This window comes from Equus przewalskii, chromosome 9 (assembly GCF_037783145.1).
Source record: "Equus przewalskii isolate Varuska chromosome 9, EquPr2, whole genome shotgun sequence".
NCBI classification, from domain to species: domain Eukaryota; kingdom Metazoa; phylum Chordata; class Mammalia; order Perissodactyla; family Equidae; genus Equus; species Equus przewalskii.
Window position 1 is genome coordinate 9,692,053 of NC_091839.1, and position 23,284 is coordinate 9,715,336.

At 55.3% G+C, this 23,284-nt stretch overlaps 2 protein-coding genes across 4 annotated transcripts in view; one reads left to right on the forward strand and one right to left on the reverse strand.

Annotated features, from left to right (window-relative positions):
* MAP4K1 (mitogen-activated protein kinase kinase kinase kinase 1) lies at nucleotides 1-18,374 on the reverse strand. Of its 3 annotated transcripts, none has more exons than XM_070632716.1 (32): nucleotides 18,046-18,374; nucleotides 17,191-17,310; nucleotides 16,964-17,021; nucleotides 16,751-16,841; nucleotides 15,934-15,998; nucleotides 14,348-14,403; nucleotides 14,210-14,257; nucleotides 14,015-14,057; nucleotides 13,831-13,903; nucleotides 13,211-13,342; nucleotides 12,727-12,789; nucleotides 12,548-12,629; nucleotides 11,677-11,793; nucleotides 11,357-11,435; nucleotides 10,825-10,883; nucleotides 10,705-10,748; nucleotides 10,583-10,627; nucleotides 9,485-9,527; nucleotides 8,929-9,091; nucleotides 8,770-8,852; nucleotides 8,324-8,408; nucleotides 7,387-7,463; nucleotides 7,235-7,295; nucleotides 6,224-6,332; nucleotides 6,079-6,137; nucleotides 5,799-5,902; nucleotides 5,023-5,197; nucleotides 4,698-4,760; nucleotides 4,433-4,522; nucleotides 4,278-4,348; nucleotides 3,562-3,617; nucleotides 1-181 (listed from the first exon to the last, which is right to left on the reverse strand). In XM_070632716.1, the coding sequence occupies exons 2-32, from the start codon at nucleotides 17,287-17,289 to the stop codon at nucleotides 112-114; spliced, it is 2,463 nt and encodes an 820-aa protein (XP_070488817.1). In that variant the 5' UTR covers nucleotides 17,290-17,310; nucleotides 18,046-18,374; the 3' UTR covers nucleotides 1-111. The 3 variants fall into 3 exon arrangements, with proteins under 3 accessions (XP_070488817.1, XP_070488816.1, XP_070488815.1); XM_070632715.1 differs by having other exon boundaries at nucleotides 17,853-18,285; XM_070632714.1 differs by lacking the exon at nucleotides 18,046-18,374 and adding an exon at nucleotides 17,536-17,754.
* Nucleotides 18,328-23,284, forward strand: part of EIF3K (eukaryotic translation initiation factor 3 subunit K) — a 10,538-nt gene continuing 5,581 nt past the window's right edge. The window contains exons 1-4 of the mRNA XM_008507476.2: nucleotides 18,328-18,660; nucleotides 19,522-19,620; nucleotides 21,081-21,201; nucleotides 22,787-22,861. Of these exons, the coding sequence (XP_008505698.1) occupies nucleotides 18,602-18,660; nucleotides 19,522-19,620; nucleotides 21,081-21,201; nucleotides 22,787-22,861 (354 nt within the window). The 5' untranslated portion in view covers nucleotides 18,328-18,601. The remainder of the gene's footprint in view (nucleotides 18,661-19,521; nucleotides 19,621-21,080; nucleotides 21,202-22,786; nucleotides 22,862-23,284) is intronic.

The window sequence follows — 23,284 nt, forward strand, 5'->3', positions numbered from 1 at the left end:
GCAGAGGCTGAAGTCATGTTTATTGGGAGACAGGGGCATGTCAGGACCAGTAAATTGTGTCCCTTGGGGAGGGAGGTGCAGGCACTGGTTCCTGACACCCCCCCTAGGAACTCATTCCTGGATGTAGAGATTGCTGGGGGCAGTAGGATCATCTGCTGGGCGTGTCTCCACCACCACAGGCCTAGGGAAGGAAGAGAGAAGTCAGTCCATTCATTCATTTGTTCATTCATTCATTCATTCATTCACAAAGGAGTTGTTAGAGGCTGTGCCAACACAATGCTGGGCTATGGCATTGAACGAGCAGACATGGTCCCTGCCCTTGGGGAGCTCAGTCTAGAGCGGGAGACCAATATGAGTCAGTGAATTACATGAGTGCAAAGAAGTGTGGGGCACACAGCAGGAAAACCTAGCCCAGGAGGTCAGCCAAGGTGCCCCCAAGGAATGGATGGTGGAAGCTGAAAGAGACTCAGCAGGGAACTTGGCAAAAGGCAGGGAAGTGTGTTCTAGGCAGAGAGAACAGCCTGCGCAAAGGCCCTGAGGTAGGAGGGAGCCTGGGGCTTGGCTGCAGACCTCATGGTCTTGTGGCCAGGATTGGGTATTTATCTTGAGGCCACAGGAGGGTTTTAAACACGGGGAGAGTGACACAATCAGATTTGGATTTTAAAAGACCCCTCTGACATGTCAAAAGGTCATAAAGGATCCTTGAAGGGGCTCTCACTGGATAAATATGGGAGTATTTGTGCTTCAAAATAAAGAACGCTAATAGTAGATTAGAACCCATAGAATAAAAGGGAAATCCAGGGGCCAGCCCGGTGGTGGAGACGTTAAGTTCGTGTGCTCTGCTTTGGTGGCCCAGGGTTTCACCAGTTCAAATCCTGGGATTCACCAGTTCCAATCCTGGGAGCAGACATGGCACCACTCATCAAGCCATGCTGAGGCGGCATCCCACATGCCACAACTAGAAGGACCCACAACTAAAAATATACAACTATGTACTGGGGGGCTTTGGGGAGAAAAAGGAAAAATTTCAAAAAATCTTAAAAAAAAAAAAAAAAGGAAATCCATGAGCCTGTGCTGACATACATACATAGATACAGACATACATGTATAAATGGTGGAGAAGGCACAGTTTGCCTACAGCAGAATGCCAACTAAGAAAGAAGGAATGACAAAAATAGAAAATCACCATTTAGTAACCATCCTAATAATAGATTTAGGCAAAAGTCATCAATAGATGCTAAAACTAGTGGGTGAAAGTCTGAGAAACATTATATTTACATAGTCTCAACAAACTGCCCCAAAAGATACTTATAATACAAAGAAAAAAGAACATAGTGGAGAAACCTAGCTGACTCTATCTTAACAAAGGATCAAAGATAAGGTCACCAGTAATAGGACAAACTGACACGCGCCTCCTGATATGACTCACTGAGAAGGACACACCATCACTTCTGCGGTATTCCTGCCCCAAATGCTGGAAACCTCAAACCCGACTGAGGGACATTCTGTACAACTTTCCTGTACGCTTCGTAAATGACAAGGTCACGAAAAAGAAAGAGAGTCTGAAGAATTGTTCCAGGCTAAAGACTAAAGAAACGTGACTCCGAAATGCATCCTATCCTCCTGGACTATATCCTGGATCAGAAAATAAAACATTATTTTTTTATTATAAAGAGTATCATTGATACAAAAACAGGCACACAGATCAATGGAACAGAACTGAAAGCTCAGAAATAAACCCACACATCTACGGACAGCTAATCTTTGACAAAGGAGCCAAGAACATACAACGGAGAAAGGAAAGCCTCTTCAATAAATGGTGTTGGGAAAACTGGACAACCACATGCAAAAGAATGACAGTAGACCATTCACTTACACCATGCACAAAAATTAACTCAAAACAGACCAAAGACTCGAAGACCTGAAACCATAAAAGTTCTGGAAGAAAATATAGGCAGTACACTCTTTGACATCAGCCTTAAAAGGATCTTTTCAAATACCATGTCTACTCAGATAAGGGAAACAAAAGAAAAAATAAACAAGTGGGACTTCATCAGACTAAAGAGCTTCTGGAAGGTAAAGGAAACCAGGATCAAAACGAAAAAATAACCCACCAAATGGGAGAAAATATTTGCAAATCAAATATCCGACAAGGGGTTAATCTCCATAATATATAAAGAACTCGCACAACTGAACCACAAAAAAAAAAAAAAAAAAAAAAGCCCCATCAAAAAACGGGCAGAGGATATGAACAGACATTTTTCCAAAGAAGATATACAGATGGCCAACAGTCACATGAAAAGATGCTCAACATCACAAATCATCAGGGAAATGCAAATCAAAACTACACTAAGATACCACCTTATGCCTGTTAAAATGGCTATAATCACTAAGACTAAAAATAACAAATGTTGGAAAGGTTGTGGAGAGAATGGAACTCTCACACACTGCTGGTGGGAATGCAAACTGGTGCAGCCACTATGGAAAACAGTACAGAGATGTCTCAAAAAACTAAAAATAGAACTACCATATGACCCAGCTATCCCACTACTGGGTATTTATCCAAAGAACTTGAAATCGACAATACAAAGAGACCCCTATGTTCATTGCAGCATTATTCACAATAGCCAAGACGTGGAAGCAACCCAAGTGCTGGTTGACTGATGATTGGATAAAGAAGATGCGGTGTATATATATGTAATGGATTACTACTCAGCCATGAAAAAAGATAAAATCATCCCATTCGCAATAACATGGATGGACCTGGAGGGAATTATCTTAAATGAAATAAGCCAGACAGAGAAAGACAAACACATATGATTTCACTTATTTGTGGAACATAAACTTACGGACAAAGGGAACAGTTTAGTGGTTACCAGGGGGAAGGGGGTGGGGAGTGGGCACAAGGGGTGAAAGGGCACATTTATATGGTGACTGACAAATAATAACGTACAACTGAAATTTCACAATGTTATAAACTATTATGACCACAGTGAAAAAAAAATACCATTGGGACAACTGGTGAGACGTGAACGGGCAGGTGGATTAGAAGGCAGTGACGCCTCGTTGTCATTTTCTTGATTTTGAGAGCTGCATTGTGGTTTCTAAGAGTATGGCCTTGCTTTGATTTAGGAAACATACACTGAAGTATTTAGGGATAAACGGGCATCATGTGTGCAATTCACACCCAAACAGACAGAAATTATATATAAAAAATTATATATACATATGGAAAAGAAGGAGAAAGCAAGTGTGGTAAAAAAAAAAGTTAACATCTGGAGAATCTGGGTGAAGAGGATACAAGAAACTTTTAACTGAATTTTGCAAGCTCTCTGTGACTCTAAAGTTGTCAAAATAAAAAGTTAAAATAAAAATAAAAAATGAAACTAGCCCCTTGGCTGCTGTGTGGGGAGTGGACTATAGGGGGCAGAGATGGAAGCAGGAAAATCAGGTGAGAGAACGTCTAGGCCAAAGATACAGGCGGCTGGGACACGGCAGGATGCCCTCTCCACACCAGAAACCCCCCTCCCCGGTCCTCTGTCCCCTTGCCCAAGTCCGTACCTGGGGGAGCCAAGCAGACGGAAGGTGAGGCTGGGGTCTCTCAGCTCCTGCAGTAGCTGGGGGAAAAGGCGTGTGGTTAGTAACTAGAACACACCACCCCTCTCCTTCAAAGAGATCAAGGCGGAGGTCTCTGAACTTCCGGCCTCTAGTCCAGAAATAATCATTCTTGCTAACACCACTCACCAGCTGTGTGACCTCAAGCAAGTTACTTAACCTCTCTGTACCTCAGATTACTAACCTGTGGAATCATAGTACCTACCTGATAGGTGACCATGAAGATTAAATAAAATATAAACATGTAAGGGCAGAGTCTGACACATAATATTCTGTGAGCTAAGCACCACTTTTTGCTCCATTTTCCAGATGAGGAAAGTAAGGCACAGGAAAGTTAAGTCATTCGTCTGAGGTCACTCAGCTGGATTCCAACCCAGGCATGCTCTTAACCACTCACATATCTTTATAGTGACCGCCATTTTATAGCTGGGAGACTGAGGCTCAGAGAGAAGCAACGTGCCTTGCACAAGGTCACACAGTGGCCTGGGACGAGCTCTGGACCCAAGAGACCCTGGGGTCGAGAAGGGGACCTGTGTGACCGAGACTGCAGGGGGCGCCTCCTCCAGGACCTCACACCCTGACCCAGTTCTCCCAGTGCGTCTGAGGAATGGGAAGACGGCGGTGGGCGGGGCGGCTGTGGGCGCGTGGATGGAGGAGCTTACCTGGTCGGAGCCGAGAGCCCACACCTGCACGCCGTGCTTCCAGAAGGCCTGGAGCCGCCCCCCGACCATGGCTGGGAGGAAAGCAGTGCCTGTCACCCTCGGGTATCACTTGAGCCTCCCCTCTGGACCCCGGGCCCGCCCATCCCCGCACCTACCCACGGCCTCCACTGCTTCGGTCATGGGGATCTCCGGAGTTCGAAGCCCCCGGACCGGGGCTCCCTCCGGGGTCACCAGCTTCAGAGTCCCTAGCAGCGGGTGGAGAGAGGGCTTTAAGGGCGGGGCTTGGAAGGTTACTGAGGGGCCAGCGAATACACTCAGTGTGAGAAGCAAAGCGGGACAGGGCAGGACCCGGAGGAGGCACAGGGTCTGGGGGTGGAGATCCAGGAACAGGGCGGGACAGAGAGGGAGGCGGGTCCTTACCGTCCATCAACACCATCACCTTGTCTTCCTCTACCTGGGTCACCTGTACAGGTCCCTTGTGCTCTGTTTGGGAGGAGGGGGTTCAAGGACCAATTCCGCCTCGCTCCGCCTTCCTCCGCTAGGCGCCGCCTCCATTCCCAAGCGAGCAGGCTGACCCCGCCCATCACAGCGGCCTGCGACCGCATCGATTACACATACCCGCCCTTTTCCCGCCCCCTCTAGGGTCAACCCCCTCCCGAGGGACGCCTCAGGAGAAGCCCCGCCCAGCCACCCAGACCCACCCCTCCAGGCAGCCCCGCCCCCAGCGGGACCCCGCCCCACTCACCCGTGCTCATCTCGCCGAGCCAGCAGGAGAGCGCGCCGAAGCGCACGGTGTGGAAGAGCACCGACTTCGCCGGCCGCCCGGGGCTCACGCCGATGCACACGGCGGGCAGCTCGGAGCCTGGCCCAGTCAGCAGCGCGAACACCGGCAGAGGCGTGGGGAGCGGGAAGAGCACCTGCTGCGGGCCGCACAGGGAGGGGCGGGCTCAGGCGAGGCCAGGGGGCGTGGCCAGGGGCGTGGTCTTGGAGGGCGTGTCTATGGGGGCGTGGCCTGGGGGACGGCGCGTTTGGGGCTTCCCAAGTATTTCCTGGGCCATCAGTCTTGGAAGGCACCATCTAGGAATTTCAGGTGGTGAGGACGCAGAGCGCTTCGGTGATGCCTCCTTAAAAACTGACGGCTGTGGCCTCAGAGTAGGCGTGGCTGCCTTTTGGGGGCGTGCCTTCCGCTTGGGGGAGTGCCTCCTTGGGGACAGGGCCCCTGGGGGGCGTGGCCTCAAAAGTAGCAGTCTCCTTAGAGACTCCAAGGACCTGAATGGGGTCTCCTTAGAGACCCGAGAGGGTGGGGCATAGGGCTGAAGAATAATTAGGCCAGGGTGAAGGGCGGAGCTTAAGGATCAGGAATACCTAAGAAAGGGGAGCCTCCGGGTGGGCGGGGCCTTAGGGAGACGGGGCGGGGCCTCGGGTGGAAGCGGGGATTCGCGGAGCTCTCCACTGAAGCGCAAAGGGTGGAAGACCCCAGCCACCGAACCTCAGCGTCCCCAGCCTCTACAGGCCCCCTACCCGGACCAGCAGGAACTTGTTCATGGGCTGGTACCACTGAAGCAGGACCACGGACGTCTCCAATGCCCCGCACAGGAACGGGCCCCCGGAGCTCGCGCCCTCCGCTGTGGGGGTGGGTGAGGACGGGTTAGGGTCAATCCTCTCTCCCCTTCCCCGCCCCCTGAAAGGCCACACATCCTTCCCCGGGCTCTGGACGTCCTGCCTTAACTCTGCAATCCTCTCGGGTGGATGCGATCTGAGACCTGCCCCCTCTCTGCCTGCCCGTGGGGTTCTCTCTTACCCACGCAGCACGCCCGGCAGCCTTTGGTGTCCTGGATCTTGGTGGAGACCATGTTCTTCCTGCAGAAGACGACCGGCGTGAGTGCGGGGAGGGACAGCAGGAAGGAGCGATTCCAGGGGTCTGTGGTGCCACTGGGGGCTGGTACCTTGCTAGTAGCCGGTGGGGGCTAATGTGCGCGATGGGGCTTCCTGCTCTGGTCTCTTTCCGTTCCAGCAGGCCCAGGATGCTATGAGAATACAGGTGGGGGGTCTTTCCTACAGTGTGTGTGTATGTAGGGGGAAGCAGGCAGTTATAGGATGCTGGACACCCCCACCTTTCCCCATCCCTTTGCTGGGCCCCATCCCTCTGAAACTCCCAAGCTTTCAAGTCTCAAACACTTTTCATTTATTCATTTTCTCACTCAACATGTTTTACTGTCGGCCAGGCCCTGTGCTTGGCTCTGGTGAACAGTGGTGAGTGAAATAAATACGTCCCAGACCCTCAGGGTCCTCGCAGCCACCCAAGAAACTGTGGACACTTCACCAGCCAGATGATGTCACACACATTTCAAAGTTTAAGAAGAAACCAATCGAACAGACGGTGAACTATAACCATAGACACCTGATATTTACACGATGTGATAAACCAATGTGATCTCAATAAAATAATTCAAAAAAAAGAAGAAGAAACCAATCTAGAACTTCTTCTAAAGTCTGTCATTACAGATGTGATATTGACCAGTTCATGAATCCTATGTGGCTTGGCATTTCCGCATAAATTACAAATTCTCTTACATGAAATGTTTATAAAACAATGACACAAGATTTTATTCTATAACTTGCTCACTCTATTTTAGTAAACGTGGAATAAGCTCTGTCGTCTGAACTCCAAAGAAATGTAAAGACTGACTTGTTGTAGAAATTACCTCGAAACTGACTTGAGAAGTGAGAACTATAATGATAGTGAGCCCCATTTTACAGATGGGGAAACTGAGGCTCGGGGAGCAGAAGTCTCTTGCCCCGAGACCCAGAGTGAAACGTGGCTGGGATTTGAACCATAGGCTCTGTGAAATGGGAACTTAGTTCTTTTTCAGTTGTGTCCATCTACCTCCCAACCCCCTGACCCTAGACCCTTTAACTTCTGACCCCCACCCCTCCCATCCAACCCACAGCCAGACCTGAGAGGGACATGAGGACGTTGTTGATGGAGTACACCCACGTGGTCCGGCTAGAAAAGAGCTGCAGAGAATGGGGGAGATGGCTTCTCTGAGACCCCAGCAGCCCCCGACTCCAGCCCCTGCCCTGGGCCTCCCTGGGTGCTGTCCCTCACCATCTCCAGCGTGGCCTCCTGATCGTTCCGGTTCAGGATGAAAATGCCTTCCTCGGCCCCCAGGAGCAGGTGCTGGTCTGGGAGACAGACACGAGGGCGCTGGGACCAGCTCATCCTGGGGGATCTCCCAGACCCCCAGCATCTGACCCCAAACACTGGCACAGTCCCCCAGCTCTGACCCTCAGTTCTCTAACGCTCACCCCACACTGACACCCCCAGCCTCGGTTTCCCCAAATCTGAATGGAAGCCCTGACCAGTCCCTTGAGCTGGTCTCGTTCTCGCCTACCTCTCTGACTTCCCACCTTCCAGTGGTTCTTCCATCTCTGACCCGGATTCCTGACCCTCAATTCTGCCCCCAACATTAGACGGGCCTCCCCAAAGAGCCCTCTAAATTCTGTCCCTCTTTGTCCCCAGTCCTGGTCCCCAAATGTTAATCCCGTCTCAGCATTGATCCTCAAACTCAGACCCCCCTAAATATGCCTTTTCTGCCCCGTGTGACTCCCCAAACTCTCATGCTGCTTCCTTAACATCCACCCCGCACTGACCTTTTCTCCACATCTTTCATCCTGAACTCTGTCCCTTCCTGCTACATTCGGATCCCTAGAACTCCTAAGCCCCAAACACTGACTCCAGTCTCGCCACCATGAACCTCCAACTGAGGTGGCAGGCCCACCATCCCCATCTGTACCCCAAACTCTGGGCTTTCCATTACACTCTGACACTCCTGGCCCCCAAACTCTCATCGTCCTAGTTTTCACTCTCAAACTCATCGTCACTCCTCCCATCTTCCATCCTCAAACCCCAACTGTAACTCTGGGGCCAGCTCTGCCTCAGCTCTGTCACTCCCCACCCTACTGAGACCCTGCCCCCGTCTTTGTGCCTTCCGTATGGCCCCTCTCTGCGCCCCCACACCCCCACAACCCTCCTGAAAGCTTACCCTTGGTGGAGGGGTGCGTCCAGGCGGCCGTGCTGTGGATCCGGAGGGGACAGCCATTGAACAACTTTACGAGAAGGGCACATCCCTGGGCAGGCCATGGGAGGCAGCACAGATCCAGCAAAAAAGGAGGAGGGGGACAGGAAGGTACAGTGGTTAGACTCTGGAGCAAGGATGCCAGGGTTCCAATCCTGCCTCTGCCTCGTCGGTTGACCCCTCCATGCCTCAGTTTCCCCATCTGTGAAATGGGGGATAATTTCTATCTCTGTGATATCTATCTCTATCTCTGGAGGTTTATACCACGTAAAGACACGAGATTGGTGTCTGGCACAGAGGAACTGCTCAACTAACATCACCTATTCTCATTAATAGTCTTCCCCTCCCCCGACTCGCACCGGGCATCCCCAGGCCCATCCAGAGGTGCCAGCCCTCAGCAGAGCCGGCCTCACCTTCCTCTTCATCTTCTCCTTCTTAGGGGGCAACAGTGGGGGCTGGTCAGGCTCCCGGGGGGCTGGGTTCCAGAGTGAGGGTTCTGAGATGGGTGGGGGAAAATCAGCCCCTGAAGTCCCCCACTCCTGCCCACCCCCCACCCCAGCCTGTCCCATTACCTGAATGGGCTGTTAGGTGGGGACTGCGGGTGGCTGGGGGAGGCCCCAGATGGGGGGTGCGTGGGGGAGGCCCACTGGCACACCGCACAAGCACCCCAGGGCTCAGCTGCCCCTCGTCCGCAGTGCCCCCGGGACCGTCGTCCGATGGAGAACGGAACTTGGGCTTTGGAGATAGGAGAGGAGTGTGGGGAACACATTAGATGAACTTGGGGGGAGGGCACCCTGCAATCCACCCTCAGCCACTGACATTGCTCATGGCTCTGAGCATCCCCACGATGTCCCACCACCACTCCAGCCTTCCCCCTCTGACCCACCCCCATGTCAATACACGCCAGCAACTAAGGGGTTACTACTAGATGCCCAGTGCCGGGGGTTCCTAGGACAGTGTCCATCAGGCTGAATACTTTGAATGGTACCCTTAGGTTCAGGGAGGCTACTTCCGGGTCCCAGTGTGCTCTCATCTCAGACTCTAAGGGACCTGGTGGCCCAGGCCTCAGCCCTAGAATGCCCAGGATCCCAGCATGAAGGACACCACCCCCTGGCTCCCCGTCCTCACCTTGGGGGGCAGGGGAGGAGGGATGTCCTCTGCAGGGGTGGGGCTGAAAGGCAATGATGTGGTAAGCAGGAGGGGTGTGGGGAACGAGGCCTGGGGGCAGACGGGGGGGGGTTCAGGGCTGCAAGTCTGAGGTCAGGAGAGTCGGGGTGACTTGGTGGGCAGGAGCTGAGGACTAAAGGATGGATAACCATGGCAATAACAGTGACAGCAACTCTTGGACATCAAGTGCTAACGATGCATCAAGTCTCCGAACCTTCTCACCCCCCAGTCACACGACACAGGAGCTCTGGGCTCAGGTGCTAGCTCAGAGCCTGGAGCCGCACTGGAGCCCATTACAGACGAGCTGTGTGATGGATGGGTGGCCCTAAGGCTGGGCCTGGGCCTGGGGCTGGGGGAGGGGCACCTGGGCAGACTGTTGGGGTTGAGGATGGGGTGTGGGACGGGCGTGGGGGAAATTCCCAGGGGCCAAGGTTCAGTCTGAGGTTGGGTGAGAAGATGAAGAAAGATAAAAGCCAGGGGTGGAGGGCTAGGGCTGCAGTCGAGGTCTGGGGGTTGGAGCAACCCCTGGGAGGAGCTGGGGGATGCAGTGGAAGGTCCAGGGCTGACAGGATAGGTGGGGAAAGATCACGGGCTGGGGCAGAAAGCTATTCTGGAAGGAAGTGGGATTGAGGGCAGGTAAGGGCTGACGTTGGGGGTCAGGTCAAAGGTCGTATAAGAAAGTAGAAGGAAGATGGGGGCTGAGGTTGGGGTCCTGATCAGAGTTGGGTACGGAGGAAGGTGGAGCTGGAGTTGGGATCCGTTGGGGGTCGGGGTCTAAGGTGAAGGAGGGTGAAGGGTTGGTTGGGTGGGCTCAGGGAATAGGGGTTGGGGAGGAAGGAGAGTGGGGCTGGGCTGGGGGTCAGGCTTGGGTCAGGGGTTGGGGGTGAAGGACAGTGGGGGCTGCCCTGAGGGTCCAGTCAGGGGTCAGGGATGCACAGTGAAAGGAAAGTAGGGGCTGAGGTTGGGGCTGCGGTGGAAAGGAGGCCGGGGGTCACAGGTGGGTTGTAGGAAGGTAGGGGCTGATGAGGGCCTGTGGAGCTGGGGCCCCGCCTCTCTTACATGTCCACGTCGTCGTAGTCATCATCGGACTCCGACAGGTTCCTCCTGAGGAGTGACACACATGAGCCTCAGGCTCCCCCACATCCCAGCCCCCTCCCCCCGCCACCCTGAGGGTCGCTGACCTAGGACTGCTGCTCCTGAAGTCTCCAGGGGGCTGTAAGAGGGCCTGTGGGACAGTAAAGGGTCAGCAGTGGCCTAGGGAAGGGGAGGGAGTCTGGGGGGAGCAGGGGGAGGCAGCTCACAGTGTCGGCCGCGGGTCTGGACTCCATTGCTCTGAGCCTCCTGAACTCCATATGCCGCCCTGGAAGCGGGGGGACACACACGGATTTGAGAACAGGAAGAGTGGAACTGGGGAGCTTTGGGGTCAGGATCTTAGGATTGGAGCTGTCCCTTAGAGGAGGGATTTGGTTTACAGGCGTCTCGCGTGGGGGTCAGGGTTTGGGATCAGGGAGGTGGGGGCCCAAAATGGTTACAAAGCGTTCATTTCCAGGGTCAGCTTGGGTGCCAGGGATCTGGCAGATTTCTGAGGTCTCTTTGGGGGTCAGGGCGGTGGCGGGGAGTCCCATGGGGTCTGTCTGCCAGTCAGGCAGGTGGAGGTCCCTGTCGTCAACTTGTAGGTCAGGTGGCGATGACGTTTTCTGGGCTCTCTTGTGGGGTCAGATGGTGATGGGGGCTCTGGGGGTCTGTTTGGAAGTGATGAGGGATGGCAGAGTGGGGGGGTCTCTTGGATCTATTCCAGGGTAGGGTCTCCAGGCATAAGGATTCTCTACTCACGACTGCAGTCTGCATCTGGGATCCCCAGAGAGCTGGATCGATGGGTAGATCTGATCCGCCGGGGGATGGCAGGGGGTAGCTGGAGAGAGCGGTGGCTGCATCAGGCCCACAGCCCTCCAGTGCCCCCGCCACCCTGCGGGCCAACCTGGAGCCCTCAGCTCTCCCGTAACCTCTGCGCCCCCAGCCCTGTGCCAGGGCCCGCCTCCTCCCCACCCTGTTTTCCTTCTAAGAGAGGTAGCAGGAAGGCACTCCAGGCAGGGGGCACAGCCTGGGCAAAGGCTGGGAGGTTCCAGTCCTTTTGTCAGCCAGGGCGCCCTCACCTCAGGCTCCTCGTCTTCAATCTCACCAGCAGGAGCCCCCTTCCCTGGGTTCCTCAGTTTGTCCAGAAGATCTAGGATCAGGCCTCTGTTTAGCCCGGGCTGGGACACCAGTTGATGCTGGGGGAGGGGAGGAGGGTGTCAGCAGACAGAGGGCAGGTGTGGAGGGGGAAGCTGGCCAGGGCCTTGCAAACCTGCCTAAGGGAATCTGGTGGGGAAGGTGCCAACCGAGGGAGAAGGCAGGAGCTCTGGGGAGCTGCCGCCTGGGGAATTCTGAGGCATCTGAAGGGCTTAGAGGAATGTAGAGTTCTTGCGGGGGCGCTTGGAGAATTCCAGAGGTGTCTTAGAGGGCACTGGGCTTCACCTGGAATTCCAGAGTACACCCAGGAATGGGTCTCAAGGCTATTGGGAATATATGAGTTTTAACAACTCAGGGTATCTTGGAAAAAGGTCTGGGGTACAATTTGGAGGGTCTTGGGCGTCCTGGGGAATTCTGAGGGACTGGGTCTTTAAAAGGGCCACGGTGGGGGCTGGCCCCGTGGCCGAGTGGTTAAGTTCACACACTCCACTGCAGGCGGCCCAGTGTTTCGTTGGTTCGAATCCTGGGCGCGGACATGGCACTGCTCATCAAACCACGCTGAGGCAGCGTCCCACATGCCACAACTAGAAGGACCCACAACAAAGAATATACAACTATGTACTGGGGGGCTTTGGGGAGAAAAAGGAAAAAATAAAATCTTTAAAAAAAAAATGAAGAAACAAAAAAGGGCCACGGGGGTTCTGTGGAACTAAATTGTCAATGTTCCAGGGAGCTGTGGAAGGCCCCGGAATGCTGGGGTCAGAGTCTGGGGAGGGTGTAGGGAGGGGGGCTTACACTGAGCATCTTGGTGGCGCCGGGTCGTTTCTTGGGGCTCTTGGTGAGGGTGACTTTGACAAAGTTGTGGAAGGCGGCCGACCTTGGGATGAAGAAGTCAAGCTCTGGGGTGAGGGGCCCAAGCCCTTCCCACCAGACCATCAACCCCGGCTCTGCCCACCCCCATCACCCTCTCCTACCATTTGCCTTTTTCCTTTAGCCGAGGGGGCTGGTAGCCACTCTTGGTCATGAGGAAGAGAACTCTAGAAGAGGAAGGAGAGAACACTGGCTCAGACTCCCAGGGAGGGTCACACCTCATGGCTCGAGGAGTCCTCACTAGCACTGAGGTCAGCAGAGGGCCAAGGCCAGGGGTCAAATGAGAATGAGGCTGAGGTTTGACAATGCACTGGGATACCACCACCAGGGGACACCGTTTACCACGTTAGAGAGCCACAGTGTTGCAGAGGGAGGCTCAGAGTGGGATCCCGTGCCGGGGATGCCAGCTGGGGGTGCAGGGCTGAAGAAAAGGCCTCTGGGTTGAGGGAATCCTTGGGGGTTTCAGATTGGGCTTGGAGGATGGGGGGGGGGTCTCCAGAATGGGGGTCGTCTTGACGTGGGGACCTAGGCTGGGGATAGTGTTCAGGATCAGGGGATCTCCCAGGTGGACCTGCCAAGCCCACCTACCTGAGAGGATGCACATCAAAGAGTGGTGGCTGTAGCTCGGCCAGCTCGATGGCTGTGATGCCCAGGGACCAGATGTCACACAGCTCGTTGTATCCCCCCTTCAGGGCCACAGCTGCCACTTCTGGAGCCATCCTGGGGGCAGAGACCCTCAGAAAGCCAGGGGTGACACAAGGAGGGGGAGAGGAGACTCCCTGGTATAGGGAGTGGAGACAGGAGAGAGACAAAGAGAGAAAAGGAGAATGGGGCAGAGAGAGAAAGCCAGATGCAAAGAGAAACATAAAGATGGAGAGACACAGAAATACAGACAGACACACAGTAAAGACAGAAAGACAGAGACAGACTGGAAGACAGAGAGAGAGAGAGCCACGAGGCAGAGGGAAAAGGCAGAGATGATATAGAGAGACAGAAAGATCAGGAACAAAATCAACACTACACTGAGAGAAACAGGCGGAGGGGGCACAGAGAGACCTCCGTACAGGGGAACTCAAGACAAGACAGAATGTTCAACAGAGAAGGACAGAGGCAGGGGACAGGAGCCAGGAAGGAGATTCCCAGGGATCCGGGGTGGGCAAAGCTGCGGCCCCCCACTCCATCCCTAGCCACCCACCAGGCACCCTCACCAGTAGGGCGTCCCAATGAAAGAGAGGCGTCGAGCCAGCGTTGCCCCGATCTGGGCCGAGATCCCAAAGTCAGCTGGAGGCAGAGGGAGAGACATGGTGACCTGGGGTCCCTGATCCTCTGGGGTCCCCTATCCCCTGTGGCCCCCAACCAGTCCCCCTGCGCACCCCCACCAGCCACACTCACCCAGTCTGACCTCCCCAGCGTCATTGATGAGGATGTTGGCTCCCTGAGGACAAGAGGGGGGATTAGAGGCTATCAGAGACACCCCCCGCAGCCCAAGACCACCTCCAGCCCCGGTCTCCCCATAGCTCAACACCACTCCCGTCTCCTGAGCCCACCACCCTTTCTGAGGGTGCCCCCTTTCTGCCCCCAGACCACCTTGATGTCCCGGTGTATCTTCTTCTGTGAGTGCAGATAGGCCAGTCCCTGGGGAGGAGGGGAGACATGGGGGCCGTGAGCGTCTGGGGGCTGGAGCAGGCTCCTGCCCCCATCCAGCCCCACCAGGCCCCTCCTCACCTGGAGCACCTCCCGGCAGACATAGCTGATCTGGAGCTCTGACAGGGAGCCTGTCACTGCAAAGGTCACCCCAGCGTGGCATTGAGTGGGACCCAGGGAACCTGGGCCCGAGAGCCCCAGTCCCCACCCATACCGGCTGAGAGGGTGCCACATGGGGAGTGGGAAACAGGACAGGACAAGTGAGAGGGGAAGAGGGAGGGGTGGTCAGTCACAGAGGGGGACAGTGATGCTGTGAACCAGAGGCCAGAGGGAGACAGAATCATTCAGCAGATATTTACTGCGCGTCGACTGCGTGCCAGGCCCTGGGTCGGCACTGGGGACACAGCTGCGGACAAAAGAGATGGAGATCCCTGCCCTCATGGAGAGAACATTCCAGTGGGGGAGACCGACAGCAAACAAGATGAATAAATGAAAGACGTGCTACATGAGAGGCTAATAAATAGTAAGAAGACAAATAAAGCAAGAAAAGACAACAGGAAATATGTGTGGGAAGGGGTATGACATTTTACACAGGGTGGTCAGTGAAGATGGCTCTAAGACGGTGACGGGGTAAAGACGTGAGCGGTCCCGCTCCGAGGGGGAAACAAGAGGAGCCAGAGCAGAGGTGGGCCAGTGCCTGGAGGGTCTGGAAGGCAGCCAAGTGGGTGGAGCGGAGGAGTTCGGGGAGGAAAGAGGTAAGAGGTGAGGCCTGTTGGCTGTGGGCGGGAGTTGGGGTCAGCCTCAGGGGCAGGACAAGGAGTCTGGGCTTCTCTTTGGAGGGAAATGGAAGCCATGGGAGGGGTCTGAGGGGGCGGCATGTGATGCTGCAAAATGAAGAAAGACAGAGAGAGAGAGAGAAAAACAGAAAGACAGAGAAGCAGGAACAGATCCAAATTGAGGCAGAGAAAGAAACAGATGGTCAGAGACCAAAACGTGTGAAGACAGAGATACCAAGAAAGAGAGAGACACAGAGGGCTGGAGAGAGAGACAACAGACAGAGAGAGGGGGTCAGAGACCAGGTCTGACAGACTGGCTGTGTGAGTCACTTCCTCTCAGCGGGCCTCAGTTTCCCCCCTGAGGACTTCTTAATGAAGTCCTTCTTTTTCTGCCACTTGAGGTCTTGGACCGGAGGGAGACAGGGACATGGTCAAAGACAGAGGCGGGCATCAGAAATTGAGAGGTGATCAGAGGCTCACCCCGCCCCCCACCCTCAAATTCTCAAAAAGCAGGCTGAAAGGGCAAATCAGAAATTCATTCACTCATTCTACGAAAATGTGGGTACCGACTATGAGCCAGAAATGCAGAAATACTCAAACACAAGAACGGACCTTGGCGAGAAAATGCAGACCCAGAGGAAGATGGGGAGGGGAGGTAGAGGGAATCATCGCAGGCAGAAAGATTAAGGCTGGACTTCATCTGTCAGGTCCCAGGGGGCAGGGCCCAGGGCTCACTCGGTCCCCACAGTATCCCCAGCATCATCTCAGCCAGGCCCAGGCCCAGAGGGCTCACTGTGTGGAATATGGACCAGAAAAAAGGGACACAAATAGAGACAGGAGAGGTGATTGGAGGGGTGAGGGCTGCCTGGACCCCCTTGTCCCTCCTCTCACCTTGGTAGATGTCCTGGAGAGAACCAGCCCCACAGAATTCCATGCAGATCCAGAGCTTCTGTAGCCTACAACAGTTCAAGAGTAATAATACTGATAGCAGTAATAAATTACTATTTATAGAATAGCCCCTGGCTCGCCATCTGTCTTATTCTAGTTGCACGGGAACTTTACTGTAACAGCTGTCATCTCTCTATTCCCCTTGCCCACCAGAGTGAGATCATCCCACTTCCATTTTATCAATGGGGAAGTTGAGGCTCAGAGAGGAAATGCACACTCAGGGTTAACTGGATTCAAACCCAGGTCTTTGGGCTCCTAACCCAGGGCCCCCTCTGCTGTCACACGCTAACCTAGGAGAGAGGGCAGAGATCTCAAAGGTTGTGGAGGTTGGGAGGGGACACAGGTGCTCAGGGTGACAGGTCTGGGGGACACAGGTCATGACTGGGGCATATGGGATATTAAGTTGGGGTCAGGGAATTTCAGGGTTCATAATAAAGGAGCAGAGAGTGAAACTGGGGGACCTGAGGGCAGGATGATGAGAGATTAGTTTTAGGGGACTTGGTTTCAGGTTTGGTTAGCAGGAGTGGATCGATTTTGAGGACCCCTGGTTAGAAACGGTTGTTCTAGATTGAGGATTAGATTAGGGGGTGTTCTGGTCAGAAAAGTGGGACTTCTGACTGGGAAGTTAAGTTAGGGGTGCCCCAGTTAAAAAAATGGGGGTCCCGGATTGGAGGTCAGGTTAGGGGGACGCCTGGGTCAGGAATGGGGTCTCTGGGGTAAGGGCTGGGCTGGGTCCCAGGTTGGGTCCACGGCTCATCACCAGAGATAACTCCCATGGTAGGCCACGATGTTGGCATGCCGGCAAGTTTTCAAGATGAGGATTTCCTTCTGAAGTGTGGAAACATCGTCATCTGTGAGGAGGGGCAGGAGAGAAAAGGCCGCTGCAGGGAGGGAGCATGGGGGAGATCCCTGTGTCCCAGAAGGTAGGGGTGGGGGTGGGGGTGGGGACGGAGCTCCTGGGTCCTCTCCTCACCAGGCTCCATCTTCACCATCTTCAATGCAACCAGGTCCCCCGTCACCTTGTCTCGAGCCTTGTAAAGGGGAAGTTGGCACTGAGGCAGGCTCCATTCGCCGGAGTTCCTCCTCAGCATCCTTGAGTCAAAGCCGAGGACTGGGACCCTCTCGCATCCCCTTCCCTTCTTGGGCCTCACCCCAAAGGTCACTTGCTTGAGGGTGATGGAGAAGGAGGGGGTTCCTTACCTTGAAGACTTCCCCATAGGTGCCGCCACCCAGCCGCTGCAGCAGGTCATAGTGGTCCCGCGGGTCCTTATTAAAGATGTCGGGGTCCACGAGGTCCATCCCTGGGGGCCGGAGCTGGGCCTGCGCCCAGCGGCCAGCAGGGCCTCAGGGCTCGAGTGCTGGCACCTCCCTCCCTCCCCACAAGCCCTGCACCCGCCTTGCCTCCACCGGCTGTGGCCTCCCCCCTCCCCACTCTCGCTTCCTGCCCCAGCGCAGGGCTGTGCAGCTGGCTCCACCCCCTGTCCCCTGGGCCCTGAGAGACTGTGAGGGGCAGCTTGCGTGGGGACCCAGGGGACCCCCCTGCACCTCCAAGGCTCTGGGCTGAATGTAAACCAGATGCAAAATATCTTGATTGTGATCTGGGGGGTGCCCTAGCACCTCCTCCTCCATTCTGGGAGGTGACTAAAAACCACCGTTGAACCTCTGCAGAGTGCTTGAGGGTTTGGCCACAACCCGGAGATGGCAAGTTTGCACAGGGATGGCCATGCAGTGTACGTTATTATTCGCCTGGGGCACACACATGATCTTAGTGGTACTCCCCTGTGCGGTGCGCAGACCAGGCGACGTACACATGCCTGGGTACCTGTATGTTGCACACATGCGCATGTACCCAGAGCTCATACCTCCACATATATGACATATGCGTGTGCGTTCACGCCCGCAGTGTGCTCAATCTGTACACACATAAGTCATGAAGGCACACATGGGGGCCGGCCTTCACTCACAAGACTGACGCCTATGGGGACTGGCCGCGATGCGGCAGCCCCTCACCCCAGCCCCCACCGGACACAGCACAGCATCTTTGCGGGCCCCTACCCCTGCAAGTTAGGGTGGAGCCTGGGGAGCAAGTTCAAGGCTTGAAACTGCAGAGCTCAGGGTCCTGCCTAGGGCAAAGGGGATCTTAGAGAGCTCCACCCTCGGCGCCTGGCCAAGCCACTACATGCATTCCAGCAGTTTTGTGAGTTCACGGCCACGCGCGACGCGATTAGAGTTCCGCGTCCTTCCCAGACAGTCGGCGCGAACTTCCCGGGAGCTAGACCCGGGTTCGCGAGGCCCGGGAAAAGCTTAGCCCCGCCTCCTCGCCCCGATAACGCGCCTGCGCACTGAACTAGACGAAGCTTTTTCTCACGCCGTCGGTTGAGCTCGGGGGGAGCGTGTGCGCATGTGCCAACTGCGCCCGCGGGGCAGAAGTCACGTGGCAGCCGGAAAGCGTGGCAGCCGCCGCAAGAGCCTTCCCCGTCCCCGCCCCCGGGGCTGCGGGGAAAACAAAGACGTAGTTTCCCTTTCCGGCGCCTCTTCCTTTTCCGGTCCTCGAGGACGCTGTGGCGCCCGGTGGTAGTCTCCAGCCCCGGTGTGGGAGGCGACAGCAGGCATGGCGATGTTTGAGCAGATGAGAGCGAACGTTGGCAAGTTACTCAAGGGCATCGACAGGTCTGAGCCCGGCCGGAGGGAGCGCTTCTGCTCAGGCGGGATGGAGGAGAGGGTTTTCTGGGAGAGCAGGGGATGGTCAGGGGCCTGCGCTTGCCGTGGGGTGGGATTTCCTGTCATCTGGGGGATGTTTCGGGAGACAGCCCTGTAAAGGCCTGGAGGCAGGAGATAGCCTTGCTATCTTGCTGTCGTTCTCTTCGTCTTTGATTGTCTCAAGGCGCCCCCTGTGCCCCTCAGTTTCCTCTCTCTCTGCTCCTCAGGCTCTCACTGGGTCTCAGTGTCTCTTGCTTCCTCCTTTCTTTTCCCCTTGTGTTGTTCATTCAATACATGTTCACTAAAATCTACTCCATCAGTGCCGGGGACCAGAGGTGACCAGGACAGTCCCAGGCCATGCTTTCGTGGAGTTCCCAGTTCACAGTCCAGGCAAACCCGACAGCAGACAGTGCTAGCCTGGAGTGCTCAGGGCTGTGATGGAGGAAGCCAGGCCGGAGAGGATGGGGCTAGACCAGAGTGGGGGCCTGGGGAGGGGAGGAAGGAGTGGGTGCCAGAGATGTCCAGGAGGCCAGGTACACAGCCAGCCGTGACTGATCAGCTGAGAGGTTGAGGAGGCATCCTAGGAAAGACCCAGGGCTCCGAGGGGGTTTAGAGCTTAGCCTTAGGTCTGGGATGTGGGTAAGTTTTTTTAGAGGGTATAGAGCTGATTCAGGACTTGGCTAGAGCAGCTGGCTAGTGCCAGATTGAGAGGAAAGGGAGGGAGGGAGGGAGAAGTTACCGTGCCTCCTTCCTTCCCCCGCTCTCGTCCCATACAGTGACTGGCCTCAGCTCCTGTCTCCTCTCTATTCACCCATCTTGATTCTCCTCCAGGTACAATCCTGAGAATCTGGCCACCCTGGAGCGCTACGTGGAGACGCAGGCCAAGGAGAATGCCTATGATCTAGAAGCCAACCTGGCTGTCCTGAAGCTGTGAGTGTCTGCCTCCGTCCCCAACCCCATGCCAGCAGCCAGCAGGGTGCCACTCCCAACCCTGGGTTGGGCGGGAGTTGGGGGTAGCCTGCAGGATGTGGCTTCTCTTGGTGTGCAAAACGAGGAAGCCAGGGAAGTGGGGCAGGAGGAGGATGGTTTGGTTTGGTCTGCTTTGGTGAGGACGATTGTCCCTGAGCAGATATCTGTGCCAAGCTTCCTCTATTTTGTATGTGGGATGCCACCACAGCATAGCTTGATGAGAGGTGTGTAGGTCTGCACCTAGGATCTGAACCTGCAAACCCCAGGCCACTAAAGTGGAGCATGCGAACTTAACTGCTGCACAACTGGGCGTGGCCCCCTGTTTTTAAAAAGAGTCATTCCAAGGTACACATATGAGCTAGTATATAAAACAGATAGTCTTACAAGTAATTATAAATGAACACCCACGTGATCACCATCCATGTTGCAAAATTGAGTGTTGCTGGTGTCCCAGGCCTTTGTCCCATACGCTTTGTGCCGGCCACCCCATTCCCCACCCTGGTAACCACTCTCATGCTCTCCTGGCCTGCCTCTGGGTGAGTTTACCACACATGTATGCATCCTGGCTAGCTTAGCTCAGGTTTGCGTGCTCTGAATGGCACACAGATGTCATTCAGCATGTGCTGTTCTGCATCTGGCATCTTCCACTCAGTGCTAGGTCTGTGAGATCTTTCCATTCTCTGTGTGGCTGTGGTTTGTATGTTGTCATTGCTGTATCGTGTTCCACGGTGTCACCGTGTCCTGATTATCCATTCTCCTGTGGATGGATGTTGGGGTTCTCCCCCCCCCCCCCCCCGGTCCTTTATTGACACACTACCAGTTGGGTAATTTTTGCAGATCACGTAGCTTCAGTTTTAACACCTGTAGGTTGGTGATAACAACGCTTGCATTTGGGCTTGTTTAGATTGTTATTGGTGGGGACCACTGCCTTGTGAGCGCTCGCCTGTGTAGTTACGGTGCTGTAGGCTTTGTGTGAACTCACCTAGGTGCTCCAGGGCCCTTGAGAGGTGGGTATGGTTGTTATCGTTCTCTTTTGCAAGGGGAGAAACTGACGCACAGGGAATTTAAAATGAGTAGTCCATGGTCACTTGGCAAGGAAGTTTACACCCAGGCAGTCTGCCTCCAGGGCCCTCACCACTCCTCCAGATGGCTACTTCTGTGCTCGCTTGCTTGTGAATCCCTGAACAGCGTCTGCCTTGCTGGGTGGCTGTGAGGCTTAACCGTCCCCGTCTACAGAGCAGGAGAGGCGGCTGAGGGAGGTTAAGGTCACACGGCCAGAGGGGACTGTTGTTGGGATTGGAGTCCAGGCATGTCCAGCTCCCAAGCTCTGGGCCAAAGCAGTGGGCAGCCCGCCTGGCAGCTGGTGAGGCCCAGGGACCTGGAGATGCCACTGTTGCTGTGTCTCTTGTTCCCCGTCTCAGGTACCAGTTCAACCCGGCCTTCTTTCAGACCACGGTCACCGCCCAGATCCTGCTGAAGGCCCTTACCAACCTGCCCCACACCGACTTCACGCTGTGCAAGTGCATGATCGACCAGGCACACGTATCCTTCCAGCTCCTGGGCGGGTGTGTGCGGAGGGGCGGGGCAGGGTGGGGAAGTCACGGGGAAGGGGTCTGTGAGTTCAGCCACAGATGCTGACAGCCTGCTTTGGGCTTGGCCCAGTGCTGGGTGGGGCTGGGGCGCTGCCCTCATGCAGCTCATTGTCCGGGGGGGAGACAGGCCCCTGGCGGTGACAGATTGGAGTGGTCTGGGCTTGGGGTTGGAGGGGCCAGAGGAGGTGCCTGACCCCAGCCTGGGGGTTAGGGAGAGCTTCCTGGAGGAGGCAGCATCTGAAAGGTGAAGAATTGGGTGAAGCAGTAGGAAACGGTGATCCAGGCAGAGGGAACAGTGCATAGGGAGGCCTAGAGGAAAAGAAGAGCTCAGTGCTGTCTATAAGGCAGTAGAGGAAGTTTAGCATGGCCGTGCCACAGACTTCAAGGTGGAGTTTGGTCAGACTCAGAAAGGGCACTGGGGAGCCATAGAAGGCTTTAAAGCTGCAGAGTGATGTGGGGAGATTTAGAAAGATGCTCATGAGGGTGCCTAGCTGAGTAAAGACTACCACGCAAGTAGCAGGTGGGGATAGGGGCTGTGCACAGGCAGGAGGAATGAAGGTGAGCTGGATTGTCACCTGAGCTTTATGATGTGCATCTCATCACTTGACGAACTTGGCCGAGTCCCCTGTCCTTGCCGGCCCTGTGCTTGTAGCGCTCAGCCCCGAGACTGTCACACGTACTGCCTGAGCCGAGGCAGGCGGGGCTGAGCTGAGGAATGCTGGCCCACTCTGCACCTGATCTGCCACGTGTGTCTGGAGTGCCTGCCTCCTGGGAGATGGTCCACCTTCCCCAAGGTTCTGTTCTGGTGGCTTAAAAAGAAGGCATACAGTACACTGTTAAAAGTACAAAAAAGCAGGGGCCGGCCCGGGGGCGCACCGGTTAAGTGCGCACATTCTGCTTCAGCGGCCCGGGGTTCACCGGCTCGGATCCCAGGTGCAGACATGGCACTGCTTGGCAAGCCATGCTGTGGCAGGCGTCCCACATATAAAGTAGAGGAAGATGGGCACGGATGTTAGCTCAGGGCCAGTCTTCCTCAGCAAAAAGAGGAGGATTGGCAACAGTTAGCTCAGGGCTAATCTTCCTTAAAAAAAAACGGGGAAAAAAGACAAAGCTTCCTCCCTCCCCTGTTCTGTAGCCACCCCGTTCCCCTCCCAGGAGGCAGTAATTCTTTGTGATTCTTGGGTCCCTTTCTGCCAATATCCTATAGATACACAAGGACAGGCGAGTGTGTTTATATACACATCTGCCCCCACCCAAATGGTAGGCTACTCTGCTCGTCGTCGTGCATCTAGCTTTCAGTGTGTCTTGTCGCGTTCTCCACTTCAGTTCTCTGAGAGTTGAGTTGATCTCAGCGTGTGGACGGGCCAGCGTTGATTTAATCGTCCACATCATTGGATCATTAGGTTGTTTCTCACTTGTGCCATTATAAACCCTGCTGCGGGGAACAGACGGTGGGCGGGGAGGGACCGTCTAGGACTAAGTACCTGCACCCTCAGGCTCCGAGGCCGTTTTTCCTTAACGCTTCCTCCTCCCAGCAAGAAGAACGGCCGATCCGGCAGATTTTGTACCTCGGAGACCTGCTGGAGACCTGCCACTTCCAGGCCTTCTGGGTGACTTCCTTTGGGTGCGGGGGCAGGGTGGCACTGGGCCCTGTGCTCAGGGCTTTGCGTGCGGGATCTCATGGAATGGTCATCCTCACAAGGAGCCGGGATTCCCAGGCCGTCCCCTGTGCCCCCATGGCTCAGGCTCACACACACAGCCATCCTTCCCACGAAGGCCTCACCCCTGAACGCCCTCTCCCTTTCTTGCTCTAAAGAGCCCGGCTCTCCATTTTTGCAGCCTCCCGAAAGGGAGGCCGGCTGGCCACCTTGCTTCTCACCACCACTCCCACACCAGACTCCCACACCCGTCTCCCACCCCGTCTGGAAGCTGCAGTGTTACCCCTTCCTGCCCGACTTGGTTGGTGTCAGCGCCCCCAGGTGGCTGCTCCTTGCTGCGGCCCCTTACGACTCCTGTCCTCATTCTCAGAGGCT

Excerpts from the sequence above, each read along its gene's own strand:
- MAP4K1 (XM_070632714.1), bottom strand. The coding sequence starts at position 17,619 with ATGGAGGAGGAGGTGCTAGGGCACCCCCCAGATCACAATCAAGATATT. Across the intron at positions 8,853-8,928 it reads CCACCTAACAGCCCATTCAG|AACCCTCACTCTGGAACCCA; the intron begins GTAATGGGACAG and ends CACCCATCTCAG. Across the intron at positions 7,296-7,386 it reads AGGAGGCCACGCTGGAGATG|CTCTTTTCTAGCCGGACCAC; the intron begins GTGAGGGACAGC and ends CATTCTCTGCAG.